The sequence below is a fragment of the Delphinus delphis genome, chromosome 9, assembly GCF_949987515.2.
Source record: "Delphinus delphis chromosome 9, mDelDel1.2, whole genome shotgun sequence".
In the NCBI taxonomy this organism is placed as follows: Eukaryota; Metazoa; Chordata; class Mammalia; order Artiodactyla; family Delphinidae; genus Delphinus; species Delphinus delphis.
The window spans coordinates 78,160,259-78,177,421 of record NC_082691.1 but is presented as its reverse complement, the minus strand read 5'-3'; the positions used below and the strand labels follow the sequence as shown (position 1 = coordinate 78,177,421).

At 36.7% G+C, this 17,163-nt stretch overlaps 1 protein-coding gene across 3 annotated transcripts in view; it reads right to left on the bottom strand.

Moving 5' to 3' along the window:
• The window catches only part of CPED1 (cadherin like and PC-esterase domain containing 1), a 300,032-nt gene that overhangs the window by 225,100 nt on the left and 57,769 nt on the right, over positions 1–17,163 (bottom strand). For all 3 annotated transcript variants that reach the window (XM_060020793.1, XM_060020794.1, XM_060020795.1), the window contains exons 3-4: positions 7,071–7,177; positions 1,021–1,096 (exon numbers count right to left, since the gene is read on the bottom strand). In XM_060020793.1, coding sequence (XP_059876776.1) covers positions 1,021–1,096; positions 7,071–7,177 — 183 coding nt within the window. The remainder of the gene's footprint in view (positions 1–1,020; positions 1,097–7,070; positions 7,178–17,163) is intronic.

Sequence of the window (17,163 nt, the reverse complement as noted above, 5' to 3'; positions counted from 1 at the left end):
CTCACGAAAACTTTACTTATTTTTTTTATAAAATAAAAAGCTATCCAGCTAAAGTGTACAAAAACAAAACAAAGAGATTAGGGAGTCAGATACACCTGTCATATAAAATGATAACTGCAGAACCAGGTTTATACAGCTATTATTTATTTTAAACAAGTATCTTAAATTGAAAGATTAATTGCTGATTTATATTTATTTTATTTTAATCCTTGGTAAATGACAATAGAAGACTGTAGTCTTTATAATGGGATATGCCAATGTGGTTAATGTTTGATGTAGAAGCAGAAACCCCATGGAAAAGCTGATGGGTTAAGATACCAATTTTCTGATTCAACTCAGACACAAATTAATTTTTAAAAACATAATTTAAATTATGTGGATTTAAATTTTAATTATATAGTGCAATACTTTCTAGGGGCATAACTATTAAACATTAAGTGGGTTTTAAACTAGAAATGTGAGGAACTCTTTCACTGATGGGTTTTCAAGTAGGCTATAATTTCATCTATGAAGACTCATATGCCATCTGATGTGTTTTTTACACTCTGGGATTCTACGAGGAAGTGAGATGGTAATTTTTGTCCCAAATTTCTAAAGTTGTCAAGACAAATTGAGAGCACTTCAGAAAGAAGAAACAAAATTGTTAAGATCAGAATCACTTAACATAAAGAAATACATTTTTTTAAAACCTCAAGTTTTGTATAATTAAGAAGTACTATAATAATTGTTTTAAATATGAAGCAGCAATTATTTTGAAAATAAATACATAGGAAGAAAAGGAATATTCATCTAGAAAGTTAGAAGGCAAATCTAAAAGAAAGAATATCAGTGTTTTGTGTTATTCCTTATTATCAAGGTCCTCCCATTGGCAAAACCTTGTGGATTCTGGAAGATTGGTGATAGTGGAATTGATAAACAAAGGAGTTTAGTATGCTGATCTGAGAGCTCCTTAGTCGGTGTCTGCTGAGGAATCCTATATATCTCACAGGTTTATGCATAAGGAGGCAAATGAAAGATTACCTGGAAATCTTCTAATTAGTTGACATAATCCTTCCCTTCTGCAAAGCTGATGTTGTATTTCTGGTAATATGTTTACCTGAAAGGAATAAAAACGATTCTAGTGAGTTAGGCATTCTCTGCTAAAGCAAAGAAAATACAAACAGCCTACAGGGTACAGATGTGAAGCACTGTCTACACCACCCACCTCCTACTTTCAAATCTCTGTAAGTCAACATTAAAATCCAAAATAATAGAGTGGTTTATTTGATAACATAAAATAAAAACGTACCCTTAGAAATCTTCAAAATATTGGGGAATACTTGTTAAAACCTTGATATATTTCAAAGCCATGAAATTTGCTAGAAAAAAATTTATGTCATTATGGCAAGTAGAGTAACACTACTAACTTGATAGTTGCACATTTTGCTTTGGCAAAAAATAGTACTAAACATTCCTCAAAGTCAACTACACGCCCAAGTTCCAAAGGCCCTCAATGATTTGAATCACGGACATCTAGTGGTAATTCAATGCTAAACCTGTTAGCATTTATAGTTTTCACTTCATACTGAAGGGTATTTACTGCTTTCGAGTATAAAACCCAGTCACCACAAAACTATATTTTAACAAAAATTTGTTCTTAGAAAGCTTCATAAATATTGTCATAAACTCAAACATATCTTTTAATTTTTAAAGAAAAGATACAAGCAAGCTTAAATTCCCTCCTCTTCTGAATTGACAGATTAGCTATTCTCAGCTAAATCCCCCAAATAATGCCAAACATGGTAACGCCTCGTTAAAACCAACAGAAAGAGTCAGTGTAAATCAGCTTGAAAATCAGATTCATTTTTGAGCAATTATTGATTACTTTCAAATTAATTCACTCTACCCTAAAAACGTATTAGAGTTTCTTTACTGTGGCCGGCTGGCCTGACTGGATAAAAAGAACTCAGCTGCAGCTGGAGAAAAGAGAGGGAACCAGAGACTACAGTGGGCTGTAGTCCCACTTCTGGCATGTAACAAAATCAGAACCTTGAGCCCGTCACTTTACTTCTTTTCATTTTCTCCATTTGTAAAATAGAGCCTTGGGTCTCTAAATACCACTTCCGCTCTAAGCTTTGATCAATTCAATAATTCAGTCATAAGCTGTAGTTTTTAAAAAAGGATTCATTTAAAGTGCTTTGAAACAGTTCATCGTTTAAAAGTTCTCTAACCCTTGCAATTTTGTTAACTCTATCCGTTTATTCAGCAAACTGTAAACTTCAGCCCAGGTCATGCATAAATAAAGCCCAGGCTTCAGCAGAATCCGCTCTTGTGAATATGAGAATTGAGAAAAGTGTATAGTACACTTTAGATTTTAGGGATGTCTACATCTCTCAAATTCAAAAGTGATCAATTTTAGAGTCTAAATGTAGGAAAAGAAGAAGGGCTTTCATAAAGTCCTGAAGTTTTCAGTTCAGCCTAAGACAGGCTGGAGGGAGGGACAGATGCATGACTGCAAAGGTCTGGGGAACCCATCCTAGAGGCTTGGGGGTTTTGCTGTTATTGTTAACACACAAAGAACCTTTCTAAATTAGATTGTGAAAAGGTTTAAAAGTCAATAAACTTGAACCATTTTCCTCCCCTTAAGGAAAAAAATCACTCAGTTGCTATTGACTAAATAGAAGCTTTAACGATAGAAGGGCCAAGAAAAAGCAGCAGCATTAGGTAAGTAGTAGTGAAGGCTGTGTATGGACACAGGTCCTATTGAAAACCTTCTCCCACTTCTTGAAGGGCTCAGAGTAAATGTGCCGGCCTTGCAGACGTTTAGAGCATCCCTTTTATGCCGTCCTGACCTCTACAAACTGAAAGGACTAGCACAGCCCTGGTTAAATGGATAACAGTAACTGAACTAACGGGCCAGAAGAATGTGTGTAAATGCTGCAAAGACAGAGTACAGCTTGCACAGATTTCAGATACAAGGGTAGTTGTTGTGTCATATCAGAGATGACTTTTCACATGAGACCTTGGGTCACAACGATGAACTGACTCAGGGTCAACAAAGCATTTGCTTCAAAAAACCAGAGTCAAGCCAAAGGAAGCAACTGCTCTCACTTTCCCATCCCCTACCCAATAACCTCTTCCACTGCTCTTTCCTCCAAAGCACATCTTTGGAATTCACAGAGTAGAAGAAGATGACCCGACCATGGTGACACGTGACACTAGAAATATCGTCTCTGTTCTACTCTGGAACTGAGCACCAAGCTAAGCAGTTAAACTAAATAACTTGGCACAAAAAAATAAACACATACAAGGCTATGGGTCCTACAGCTGTGCTAAATCAACTTTATTACACATATTAACTTTCTTAATTAACTTTTTAATTGTTAAACCTAATAATGTTCTTCAATATCCTAGTGCTTTTTATTATTTTTATGTACATCATAAAATATATAAGATTTGCATCATTATCAAGTGGAACATAAAGAAGTTGTCACTGGGATTAGCTGACTTCTATACGATGAGCTCCTCCAGCTTAATACTGCAATAATTATTTTTAATAGAATTTAAGTTCACAGCAAAATTGAACAGAAGGTACAGAGATTTCCCATATACCCACTCCCCCCGACCCACACACAGCCTCCCCCATTATCAACATCTCCCCCAGAGTGGTACATCTGTTACAACTGATGAAGCTACACTGACACATCATTACCACCCCAACAGTCATTTTTAATATATACCGATTTTGTACTGGGTTTGAATGCTTTATATGTATGTGTGTGTGTGTGTGTGTGTGTGTGTGTGTGTGTGTGCGCGCGCGCGCGCGCGCAAGTGTGCGCATGTATATTTTATATAGACAGCTGTTTTTCTTGGCACAGAAGCTTCTGTATCTTTGAAAGGATTAGAATGCATATAAAAAAATGATAATGACATTTGGGCCCTAGGATATTTCTGAGATCAAACTGGGAGAAAGGAAATGTGCATTTAAAAATATTTCAATCCTACTCTGTGGTAATCTAAATTGTTTTCATTACATACTGTCGGAAGCAAAAGTAAAAAAAAAATCATTCTTATTTTGAGACATATTTCATTAATAAGAGCAACAGTATGATGTTAATTATAAACATTCAGAAAGTATTTATAACTCAAAAAAACTAAAACTACAGTAATACCATTAACTCATTAAGGAAAGTAGACATGTGAGATAAGCTATTTATATAAAGTGTAAGAAAGCACCCAGGGAAAAAAATTCTTTTTGGTCACTCATGAACATTGCGAGTGACACACATGTCACATTGTATCTTAGGAAACTGTCCTTTTTCTTCATTAGATCTGTACAGATGTTCATATCTTTTATCAAAAATCAGACCTTCTCTGAAAGCTGTTCAGTGTCATCCATAATGAAGAGAATTAATGGCAAGAAGGGAACCAGCTAATCAAAGAAAAAAGTCTTATTATCATCCATGTCTCTCCCAGGTAATTATCACTCCATCACGGTCACCTGAAAATGTCCTAGCACACTGTAAAATAAGAGCCATTTCAGTAGTTCTCAGTGCTCCAAGTACTAAAAACAGCATCCCAGATTCAGGGACTGCTAATCCTCCACACATTCAGAACTAGAAACGAATTTCTCTGCTCCTGAAATACCAGGACCTGTTAGAGGTGAGACAGAGCCCCACTTACTAAACTTAGTGTCACCCCAAATAGTGGACCTTGCTTCACTTTCAGCATCACACAGACCAATACAGTTTTAAATTCCTGTTACTTTCCTCCTGGCTAGAGAGACTCCTGGTCATTCATCATCTATAACAGACCTTAAGATCATTTTCATTAAGCACTTAAATTCCAAAGCTCTGAAGAGGTGAGTAATCCTCATCTGAGCAGGTGCCCTTTCTTTGTTCATTCTAAGGTCATTAACAATCCTAACACGTACCCAACAAATCTGAAGCAACTTCTGTTTTGAATATTTATGTTTACATAAATAAGTCACGGTTCACAAAACTTCAAATTATTCATGCTCCAAAGTGACAGTTATCTAAATGTATCATTTAGAATTTGTGTATTCTTTAAGAATATTCATTAGAATAGATTTTAAGTGCAGCAGCTAAATATTTATTTAGAAAGGCTCTATAGTGATATGGTTAAGAACACAGAATTTAAAGTCAGACTTCCAGAGTTTGAATCCTAGATGCTTCATTTATTAGCTAGGAGGACTTAAGTAATTTTCTTAATCTCTCTGTGCTTCAGTCTCTTCATATGTAAAGAACGTATATAAACAAATATGTAAGCACTTAGAATTGTTCTCAGGAGGAGGCCTTGGCAAGAGATTGGAAGGTAGGAGTAGAGAATCTTCCTGGCTTCCTCTCTGCAGGGCTATGATTTGGCAATGGCTACGTTCCCCTATGTTTATAGCTCCTTTCCACAGATCCCTCTTTCTTGGCTCCGGCTCTTATTTGGTTTTGCTATACAATTCCTTCTGTTGTACACACCCTTCTTCAGACCAAGGGTGGTAAAACCTTATGATGTTGCTGGTCCCTGGGTGCCTCTAATCTTTTTTGTTTCTCTTATCCTGCCAAAAGCTCTGTAAATAGCTCTTTCATTAGTTTCTCTTCAGTTAAATCCTTTGGAGTATGGCATTTGTTTCCTGCTGGGAGGTTGACTGATACACACAGCAAATATTGTCGACTTTATCCTGTAGCTGATGGGAAGCCATGCAAGATTTTAAGCACAGGAGTAACCAGGTTAATTCAGCATTTTCTATTTTTCACTCTGATAACTGAGAGCCCGATGGATTTCAGGAGCAAAACACTTGCTTCAGAAAAATCAGTGAGGAGGATTCAGCAATTGTCCTGGTTATACATGGTGCCTGTCTGACCAGGATAAAGGTAGTAAGAATGGAGAGTAGGTAAGATATTTGAGAACTATTTAGAAGTTAAATTCCTTAGTATTCATGATTGATAGAATGCAGATGACAAGAGAGAGGAAGGGCTCAAAGGTGAAGGCCAGATTTCTATCTTAGGAAGTGACAGAGTGGTTAATCACGCTCGTGACCAGCAGAGCAATTCTGCAGAGCTTCTGAATGCAAGCACAGAAGTGAGTTTACCAGGGAAAATAATGAATTCATTTTCTCTACATTGAGTCTGAGGTCCTATGTGACATCTAAGTGGAGATGCTCAGTGGGTAGTAACACACGCAAGCCTGAAGCATGGGAAACTGCTTTGAACTTTAGACGTAGATTTGGGAGTCATCAATTACAAATGGTAGGTGAAACGTTAGGGGTGGTGCTGGGGAACAGAGGCATTTAAAGAACGGACAGAGAAAAGGTGGCTCTGAAGGACACAGAAAGGATGGCCAAAGATGTACAAGAAGAAGCGAAAGAATGTGCTCAGTCTAAAGGTCAAGGAAGGAAAGAGTTAGAAGGAAGAAGGAGTGATCACAACTGTCAATTGCAGAAATATCAAATGATCACAGTAGCTACTATAGTACTCTTTTACCATTGAAAAATAGCTATTGGCTTTGACACTTTTCTCACAGATTTGTTAAAGTTACCAAAAACAGAGCATATGCAAATTTTCCAGCACAGTCACTAGCACATTGTAGGCATCTGATAATTTTTAGTTAATTTTTCTAGAAGCATTTATAAAAGTTTACACACGATAGTAGATATAGGATGTCAATTTTAAAAGTTAACAAAAACTATATATATTTGTTATAATTCTGGATATCAATTTAAGTTTGAAAAGTCAAAATAGGGATCTAGTAAATAAAATTTTTACTACTTTGGATGAACAGGTGGCCAGGGTAAGCAACACTCCATGGGCTATGTATTTCAAGGTCAAGTTTTGGGTCCCACTAGCTAAAACTGGATCCTTATTGGCAGCAGCCGAAGTTGAAGGGGATCTTATCAAACCCAAATGGTGAAAATTTATGGTAAAGTGTATAAGGCATGGCCATTGAAACTTTCTCCAAAGATTCAACAGTTCCAGTTTTTCAATACATTTTTTTTTTTCAACATTATGGACCAGGAAGTACTGGTGTTAATGTTCATAGATCTGATAAAACCTGTGCACATTTTGAAAAAGAATGTTTACCTTTTGATGCAAACCTAACTGGCACATGTCTTCCTTGGATATGCAAGGTTTTCCACCAGCTTTCCCAGAAGACAGGCAAACGAGCAGATCCCAAGAGCCCAAATCACCTAATAGCAAAAGAGTATGGAAAAACAAACAATTTCTTATCAGATTTTTAAAGGCACCATTTACTTCTTCAGATTAAAGAATGTAATTATTTAAATCCTAAAACACAAGTAACAATGATTCTGAATATACTTAAAAGCATATATTCAAAGTAACTAAAATTCACCTTTTCTAATTAAGCAGAAATAACACTTTAATATTGTATCCTAGGGAAAATCCAATTATCTTAAGTTATATCATAAAATTCCTTTAAAAGACTAAAATTAGAATGTTTCAAATCACTAATTTTATAAATTTATAAAATCTTAATTGGAGATTTGGAGGAAAGAAAATTATAAAGTCTTTTAAGAGATGAGAGTGTTATAACGATATGAAGTCAAAACATCGAACATTTTGTTCTGGGCCTCCGTATTACCATTATTTTCATAGATCTTGAAAACCAAAAACGCTCTTAAGGGGCTTCCCTGGTGGTGCAGTGGTTAAGAATCCGCCTGCCAATGCAGAGGACATGGGTTCGAGCCCTGGTCTGGGAAGATCCCACATGCCGTGGAGCAACTAAGCCCGTGCGCCACGACTACTGAGCCTGTGCTCTACAGCCCATGCTCCACAACAAGAGAAGCCACTGCAATGAGAAGCCTGCCCACCACAACGAAGAGTAGCCTCCGCTCGCCGCAACTAGAGAAAAGCCCTCACGCAGCAACGAAGACCCAACGCAGCCAAAAATAAATAACTTAAATAAATAAATTTAAAAAATGCTCTTATAAGTTTTCTTACAAAGAAAAAGTTATGTTAGGTAGAAAATAAAATTTAATTAAAAATTTAAGATAGGTTTAGTCTAAAAGGAATTTGTGTTCTAGTTATAGACAGAGTTGACTCTAAAATACAGAGTATAACACAGACTAAAGAAATGATATTTCATCTATTTCACCAAGAACAAAGTTCTTTGTCAATAAATCATAGTTACTTGCCAAAATAATCTCAGCAGAGTACATTCTTGCATAAGTAATTGAATACTTAAAAATTAACATTTATGTGGCTATATATGGGTTTATTTTCCCTTACTTTTTTTTTTGTTTTTTGCGGTACGCGGGCCTCTCACTGTTGTGGCCTCTCCCGTTGCGGACCACAGGCTCCGGACGCGCAGGCTCAGCGGCCATGGCTCACGGGCCCAGCCGCTCTGAGGCATGTGGGATCTTCTCGGACCGGGGCACGAACCCGTGTCCCCTGCATCGGCAGGCGGACTCTTAACCACTGAGCCACCAAGGAAGCCCCCTTATTCTTTTTGATCTATTTACATAAATTTGTATCAGCTTACCTTGCATATAACTGATGCTTTAGAAATATTTGTTAAATGCATGAATGAATAACTAGCTAATGATAGGGTAGTAAACACATTACTTCAGAAACAATATAGAAATATCTATCTCAAGAAAAAAAAAAAACAGAAAAAGAACACTAAGTAATATATAAAAGAATTGGTACTACCTGGGAAACGTTTCCATTTTGGATGGAAATCCGGTTTAGAAAATGAAGCAATTGCTGTACACATGGCATCTTTTGTTGATCAATACTAAGATAAATGTTCCTTCAAGTAACTATTTATGCCAGACCTCACAAGTCAGTTACTGCGTTATTAGTGGCTTCAAAAAGCTAGAAAATATCCAATGCCTCCAAATTCTATCTTTTAAAAATTTCCTAGAATTTCTCACTTGAGAGCATAATGCTTTCAAAGAAGAATTATACAGGAAAAAAAAAGTTGATGAGGAAGAATATCTATGACAATTAGGAATGAAATTTTACTCTGCACTAATCAAGTCCTTTTCCATTTGACAAGTCCTGTGCTGTCTAAGCTATTGGTCCCTCTATAGTTGTCCTGTTGCTGGAAGGGAAACCCCTCTGCCAAACAAAAGGATCCAGACAACTGAACTCAAGTTAACTGAGCTCTTGTCCTAGAGCTTCTCTGTTTGCTTGATGTATCTCAAGATGCTGGAAGATAGCAAATAGTTCAAAAGAACAAGGAGAAATGATGTTGTTGATTGGGAGTTGGGAGAGAACTCATCCAGGTAATAGCCATCAGGCCTTAGGTGTCAAGGGTCTACCCTGTCCCATGCACTCTCACTTTGAAGGAAACTACAAGCAGATTCCAATGGCCAAAACCTAATACTCTATGATGATTCCAATACTTTATTTTAAATGTGCACCTGGCATTTTCAGCCAAAACCTTTGATATGGATTCAAAAGGGAAAACACAGAGACTATTTTCATTTGATATTACTTCTAGACCAGGAAACACTAAAGCCCTAGAGGAAACTTCCTGTTATAATATACACAACTAAATATTTGAAGAAGATAAGAATATGCAGAGAAAGAGGAATTTCATATTATGGACTGCATTGTTTGGGAGTTAAAAAACAGTATGTTTTATATTCCTCTAAGTCTGAAGCATGCCCCCCTTCACTACCCAAGGCATGCACACAATTTCTAGAATTGATAGAAAGAAATACATATTTAAGCCATAAATGTTTGAAACTGGAGACACATTTAAATAATTCAAAGTATTCAGTTTATTAAGAACCTCCTCTGAGCTGAACACTGTACTAGAAATATGAAAGTAAATAGCAAAACAAAAGGGCAGACAGTCACTGCCCTTAGCAGCTATAAGGAATCTAAACATCAAAAAGAATTTAGGCTAACTTATAAAGCATCACACAATTTCTTGATATTCATAAGGTTACCCCTCATCTCTCAAAAATATTTAATTAATATTTTAAGTGAAAAGTTAATATTTCAAAAATACCATAGAGCACATCAATTTCCTCTTAAAATGAAGTAAAGTATAACCAAAAATTTTCAGCGATCTCTTCATATCCTTCTTGCCTAATTCTTGCTACCACGGTCTGAAAAAAATGCTGATTGTTTCCACTCAAAATTCCTACTGTTACCCTTGCTGAATTCCACATCAAACTTCCAAATCTCTATTTCCTAGTTCAATTTTCTAGTTAAAGTAGACCTTTTCAATTTCTCTTCATTTCTATCTAGAAATCTACTCCCTTGCCTGATTCCCACAGCCCTTTTTTAAAGAAAACAGCTTTATTTGTTTTATGAGTGGTGCTATGAATTCAAGCTTGGTTTAAAAACCTCCCAAAACCACACTGAAATCTAGAAACTGGGCAGAGAGCAAAGCATACTCACTAGTGAAGTAAATAACATTCGGAAGTCAACCTTGGAGCATCTGGGATACAAATTTGTTCCTCAACAAGATTACAAATTACTATTTACTGTGAAGCTTTGGGGCCACGCTCAACAACCTAAAAGCATGAGTGTTTAGTGGAAAATGCGTACAGCAGAGACTGCAGACTGCGGGCACACAGGGGGTGTAATGCCCACATATAGGGTGCATTTGGTCTGCACAGTGTTTGTTTTGTTTTTGTTTTTAATTTTAAGCGTTTGTCAAAACGCAAATGTTAGCACAATTCACATAAAAATCCAGATTTCAGCTTTCATTTGAAAACTTAGAAGTTTTGGGTTCATATCCTACAAGGCAGCCACTGACAGCTGAGGCCAGCTTCCCACATTTTCTGTAGTTTACCTTAGTGGCCCGACCTGGCCCAAACTCTGCCTGGGCTCTGCCTTTAGTAGCAGCAAACAGTCCTTAGAACTGGTATAAAACACTGGTTTGTCAGTTTTCCATGAATTGTTCATTCAGCAAGTTGATGTTCCATGCTTTAGCTCTCAATGAATTAGGCTTGTTCATTAGGTAAATTGGTTTTGTTGAGATGACTATAGGCAGTTGATATTTGCTCAGTTGGTCTTTAAAGGATGTCTGAACATACCCTTTGCTTTCCATCTTTGGCCGTGCTCTTTCGCACGGTTGAATAAGGTCACTTCAACTCCAAAGACATTTGGTTGGCCATGTTAAAGTTGGCAAGGACTGAAGTGTGGCCTCTTCGAGTCGTTCTTTCTCTAACAAGCCTGGAAAAAACCGATTGGCCTGTAGCCATCTTTTTCCCTTATGTCTTTTTGGTTGGATTGCTAAAGTGGACCAGGTCCCACTCCTAGGTGGACCTGCCTTCATTTCTTTCTTGTTCACACTCTCTCTTTGGACTCTTTCCACATTCAGTCTGTCTCAGGGCTGTTGCCACAGTTATACGTGGCCCAGGACAGGCTCTTTCTAGGCACCGAGGCAAACATTTTTGGTGTTGGTCTTACTTGATGTGTTTCTTCTGTCCCCTGAAGGTCGACATTAGTGTAAGAGCTGAGAAGTCAGATTTGGATTGAAACTAACACAACATTGTAAAGCAACTATACTCCAATAAAAAGTAACTTAAAAAAAAAAAAGATTTAGATTCGGGAAAAAACAGGCAAAGCAGATCCTGGCCAATTTGGATGATGGCTTCTTAGGTTTTCCTGGCACAGGGAAAGGAGACCTTTATGTGACCCAGCCTAACTCTTCAGAATACTGCATTAGGATTTGGGCGCCAAGGCCACGCTAATAAATAAGGAATAGGAGCAGTAGTAGTGGTAATGAATCAACAGCAATTAGCTCCTGAGTACTCAGACTATGCCAGGTACTGTTCCGAGTATTTGCATTAATTAATTTATTTTATACAGTACCCTGCTAGATATACTTTTTCTTTTTTTTTTTTTAGTGCAGAAAGGTTAAATAACTTGCCCAAGGTCAGCCATCTAGTTCGTGATGGGAAGAGAATTTGAATACAGGAAGTCTAGCTCCAGAAGCCATGTTTGTGATCATTACATCATTATTGCTTCAAAAAACAGGGAGGCAACAGAGACACTTAGCTTTTGATGCCTTATATGTATTAACTTATGCAGAACTTCCAACAACACTGTGGAGTAGAAACTATCATGACACATACTTTACAGAAGAAGAAACTGAGACAAAGAGGAACTATCTAGCTTTGGTATTTTCTCAACTACTGTCCAGTGTCTATTTTCCTTTGGGACCTTGGAGGAAAAAGACTATAGCAGGTATAACTCAGGTATTCCTAGACCCTCACCCAGCAACAGCATCCTAAAACATTATTAGCGATACCACTGGTAATTGAAGTAAGAGAAATATTCATGTGTAAAAGGAGATAGCTCTCAACTGCACATGTACTCAGGAACTATAAATATTAACTGGGTTTCTACCTACTTTTGAAAAGAAACCTCTAAAAGTTTCTCAGCTTTTTTTTGATGGTTAAAATGATTTCTTTCCCTGTCACAAAGAAACCAGAGCAGGACAAGCTCCCAGATCAGGCTAGCCAAGCCCTTAAATAGAGAGGTCATAGGACATAGTTCTTAGAAAACAGGATGTGGGTGTTCCATTCTCCATCTCAACGTGAAAAATCTATAGGATTCTCCCCATAAACTGTAGAACATTATTGCTCATTATCATGCCTCCATAGTGTCGGGTCTGGAAGCAATGAAAACTCCACAGACAATTTTAGAAGGAGATGTCAGGGTCCAGCTTTATTAATTCAGACATAATATGGCACTGACTATAGTTTTTATCCTTCTCTAAGCATTCTCAGGAACCATCTAACATCTCAGTGTTAAAAGTAAGAGCTATTTTTAAAGCTTTTTGTTTTTGTTTTAATCAAGCATCTGCCCTAAGGAGTGAGGCTGCCTTTAGAATATTTCCAGTTTCTCATAGTCAGGCTGTCATGTAAAGCAAACAATCGTTCCTGGCTCTCAAATGACCTCCTCATTGATAAAGTCTACTGGATCAGTAATTCAACCCAGAGAACAACGGAGAGCTCTGAGAAGCATCATTCTTATACATGCTGCTTATTCTCAAGGAATGACAGGTCTATTCCTGGTTTACTTTTCTCCATAGCATCTATCATCATCTGACACATTATGTATTTCTTATCTATTTGTTTATTGTCTGTCTATCCCCATTTGAATGTGAGCTTCACGAGGACAGAACAGGGCCTATTTTAATCACTGCTGTATTCTCAGTATCTACAACAGTGGCTGGAATTTAACAAGTATTTGCTACCTATTTGCTAAATGCATAGATGAATGAATAACTGAATGTGAGCAGTAGACCAATAACTAAGACTCGATAAAATGCTAGGATATTGAAATATTTTTGTAAAAATTAAAAATGGATGAATAATAAGAAAAAATATTAGAGTAGTTTTTTTAAAAAGGACATAAAGATACATTTTGGTTCTTAGTAAGAATGAAGGAGAGAAGTACATAAGAAAAACAAAGGTAACCAGTCATTGCATTTAAAGAATTGTAATATTAATTATGAAAACTAATAGCAGATTCCAAGTGCTTTACTTATTAGAAACTTTTCTGTGACCACATACATTTGATTGAAGCAGAAAAGATTTATAAAGTGTGACTTGGAAAAGAAACTTGTCCAGGAACTTTTAAGATACATAGCTACTAAAGCCAAGTCTCATTTACTTACTTATAGTATTATACTATTATATTCCTTAAGGATACAGTAGTATGATTTCCTAAAATTTGTTTTATTTCAGTGTGAAATACTGAAAATGTTTAATTTTTAAATAATACATAATATTCCTTTATAATATAGCAATTATTAAATAATACATAAAATTCCTTTATAACAGGATATTTTACATGCTCACTCTTCCCTTTGTACAGCCTTTTATTCACAACTATAAGATTCTTATCACATAATAAAGTCTTCCTTTCTCTGTATCCTTCTTTTACCAGACTTAGTAGATAGTTTACATTATTGAATACATTATTAACTTATTAATAATAAATTGGGTTCTATGCTTGATTCTACCACAAGATCGTTTGAATATAAATTAGCCATTCCTGAACCAAGCTGCATTAACCTGTTCCCTTAACTGTATTCTTAATACGATAGATCTACCCATACTTAATTAATTTTATTCATGGCTTTTCTTTAAGGACAACAAACATTCAAGTTCTTGTATATAACACTGATTATAGTAGACACTTAGTAGATGTTTATTGGATTATATATTTCAATTTTCAGAATTCATTTTAAAAGAAATCATATATATTGAAACTTGAGATTTTCAAAGCATTATATAACATGGTCACAAAATCTAATTAAATCTGGTTTCTTGCCCCAAGACTCTGGTCATGGATTTTTGCTTGTTATGCCTCTGGCTCCTTAACCTCTAAGAGCTGATGATGAAAACTTTGTGTTTCACCACAGAGAAATTCAAAACCATTCTCTCCCTTGATGTTTTAAATGCACACTAGGGATAAGGTTTTCCTGCCCTAATGTCTACCAGTTTTCTGCCCTAAGAGAGGTTTGGAGGTTGTTTCTGTGAAGAGTTTTGAACTCCTGAAATTTTTCTAACCTACTCACAAGTTCAAAAAAGCAACACTGGGCTTCCCTGGTGGCGCAGTGGTTGAGCGTCCGCCTGCCGATGCAGAGGACGGGGGTTCGTGCCCCGGTCCGGGAAGATCCCACATGCCACGAAGCAGCTGGGCCCGTGAGCCATGGCCGCTGAGCCTGCGCGTCCGGAGCCCGCGCTGTGCAGCGGGAGAGGCCACAACAGTGAGAGGCCCACGTAAAAAAGAAAGCAACACTATGCTTAAACTTTTGCAAAAGTTAAAAGACTCCTGTTCTAAAGGAACTTTTCATTAAGAAGAGCATGAAAAGAAATAGATCAGTTTATTTCTATGAAATAAATTCAAGAAATGTTTACTTTAGAAGGCTTGCTAAAGTTTCCTTCTATAGGTTTTTTTTGTTTGTTTCTTTTCTGTTTGTTTTTTTTTAATATTTATTTATTTATTTGGCTGTACCCGGTCTTAGTTGCAGCATGCGTGCTCTTAGTTGCGGCATCCAGGATCTTTAGTTGCAGCACGCGGGATCTAGTTCCCTGACCAAGGATCAAACCCAGGCCCCCTGCATTGGGAGCTCAGAGTCTTAACCACTGGACCATCAGGGAAGTCCCATAGGCTTTTTTTTTTTTTAATAATTTTTATTGGGGTATAGTTGCTTTACAATGTTGTGTTCGTTTCTACTGTATGGCAAAATGAATCGGAGATATATATATCTCCCCTCTTTTTTGGATTTCCTTCTCATTTCAGCCCCCACAGTGAATTAAGTAGAGTTCCCTGTGCTATACAGTATGTTCTCATTAGTTGCCTATTTTATACATAGTATCAGTAGTATATATGTATCAATCCCAATCTCCCAATTCCTCCCACCCCACCCCTTTTCCCCCTTGGTATCCATACATTTGTTCTCTTTAAAGTGACTTTTTTTAAAAAAGATTTTCATGCCACTTATATAGTCTTCTATTGAAGTATAACTGATTAGATGTGTGTGCATGTGTGTTTAAACTTTTACTGCTTCAAGACTATTGTTTATCTGGGAGAAAACTCTCATTATTGCATTTTACCAAATTTCTACAAGTCTGGAATTCTCACCAGCTTAGGAGACCTTGAAAGAAATGAACTCTGCAGCAATTTAAAACTCAGACTGCACCTAACACTCAGATATTGGTCTCTAATTCCATTCTCCAATAAGAGGAACCAGGGGGTCCTTGGAGGTATGGCTGATTCAAGGGCTGGAAAAGTAAGTGTACAAGATGAGCCTAGAGCATCACAGTGCCAGAAAATGAGGAAGAGCTCAAAACCAAACAAGCAAACAAACAAATGAACAAAAGCAGTGATGGAGGTATGTTAAAGGGGCATGGGAGCCAATGGTCAAAACTGGAACAATTTGAGCAAAAAAAAAGTAAAGTAATATTGGTATAAAATAAATATCCACTAGTCCATACTGATAAAAACAAATTATTGAATAAAAAAATAAATGGAGAGGAAGAGACAAATGTCTGGTGTGGAAAAATATCAAATAATTTTCATAGCTACTACAGACTCAAGGAGGTAGATCACAACTGCCTAGCCCGTCGGCATGAGTTGCTCACAGTGACACCCTTCCAAAGAGTCCAGTATGGAAAGGGGAAATAAAAGTATAATTCGCAGTGGAAAAACCTGACAAACACTACCTGTCAGGTGATTAAAGTTAATATCAACAGTGATAAGTCATGTGGATAGTCTATACCCTTGATATGATATGATGAGAATTTTACCTCCGTGGTCTTACTCCCCCAAACCATAACCCTATACTAATCGGAAAATACCAGGCATGACCCAACTGAGGCACATCAAAACACCTGACCAGTTCTTCTCAAAACTGCCAAGGTCATCAAGAACAAATAAAGTCTGAGAAAAGGTCACAGCCAAGAGAAGCCTAAGGAAACACGACAACTCAATGTAATGTATCCTGGATGGGATCTTGGAACAGAAAAAGGACATTAGGTAAAAGTTTAAAAATCTGAATGAAGTATGGACTTTAGTTTTTTTTTTAAAAAATCAGAATAAACATATTCTCCAGAGAAAAAAAGATGATGACTGTTAAGTATATGGCTGTAACTAGACACATATTAAATACATATCTCACCAAGTATTTTATACTAAGAATGTTGTATTACAAAACCAATCTGCACTACAATGCAGAAAGTGAAAAATAATTACTTTCTATACAAGATGGATTCTCTGATAAAGACAATTCCGATGGTATTTAAAATACAGAAGACTGAAAAATAGATCAAGTTCAGGGTTTGAGACCCTCCTCAATACATGCAGCTCCCCAAGTTTCTAGCCTTTCATTTCACTTGTTACCATTTCTCTCTAAATTCAACTCCTTTGATGATTTTATTTACATTCATTGCTTTAGCTATTGCTTCCCTGCCACTGACTCTCAAATTTACATTTCTTAACCTTTCTTATGTTTCAGATCTCCAGTTACATCCTAAGACAGATGCCCTGCTGAACACATATGAATCAGAAGCTGTATCTCCTACCAAAAACCTGTCCGTCCTTCCAGTTTTATTATCGTCAAAGGTGTAGTCACCTCCTCTCCCTCAAGCTAGAAAGCATAACATCAGCTTCAACTAGTACTTGTCTCTCATTCCACTTCCCATTGATCTCCAATTCCCATCCAACCTAA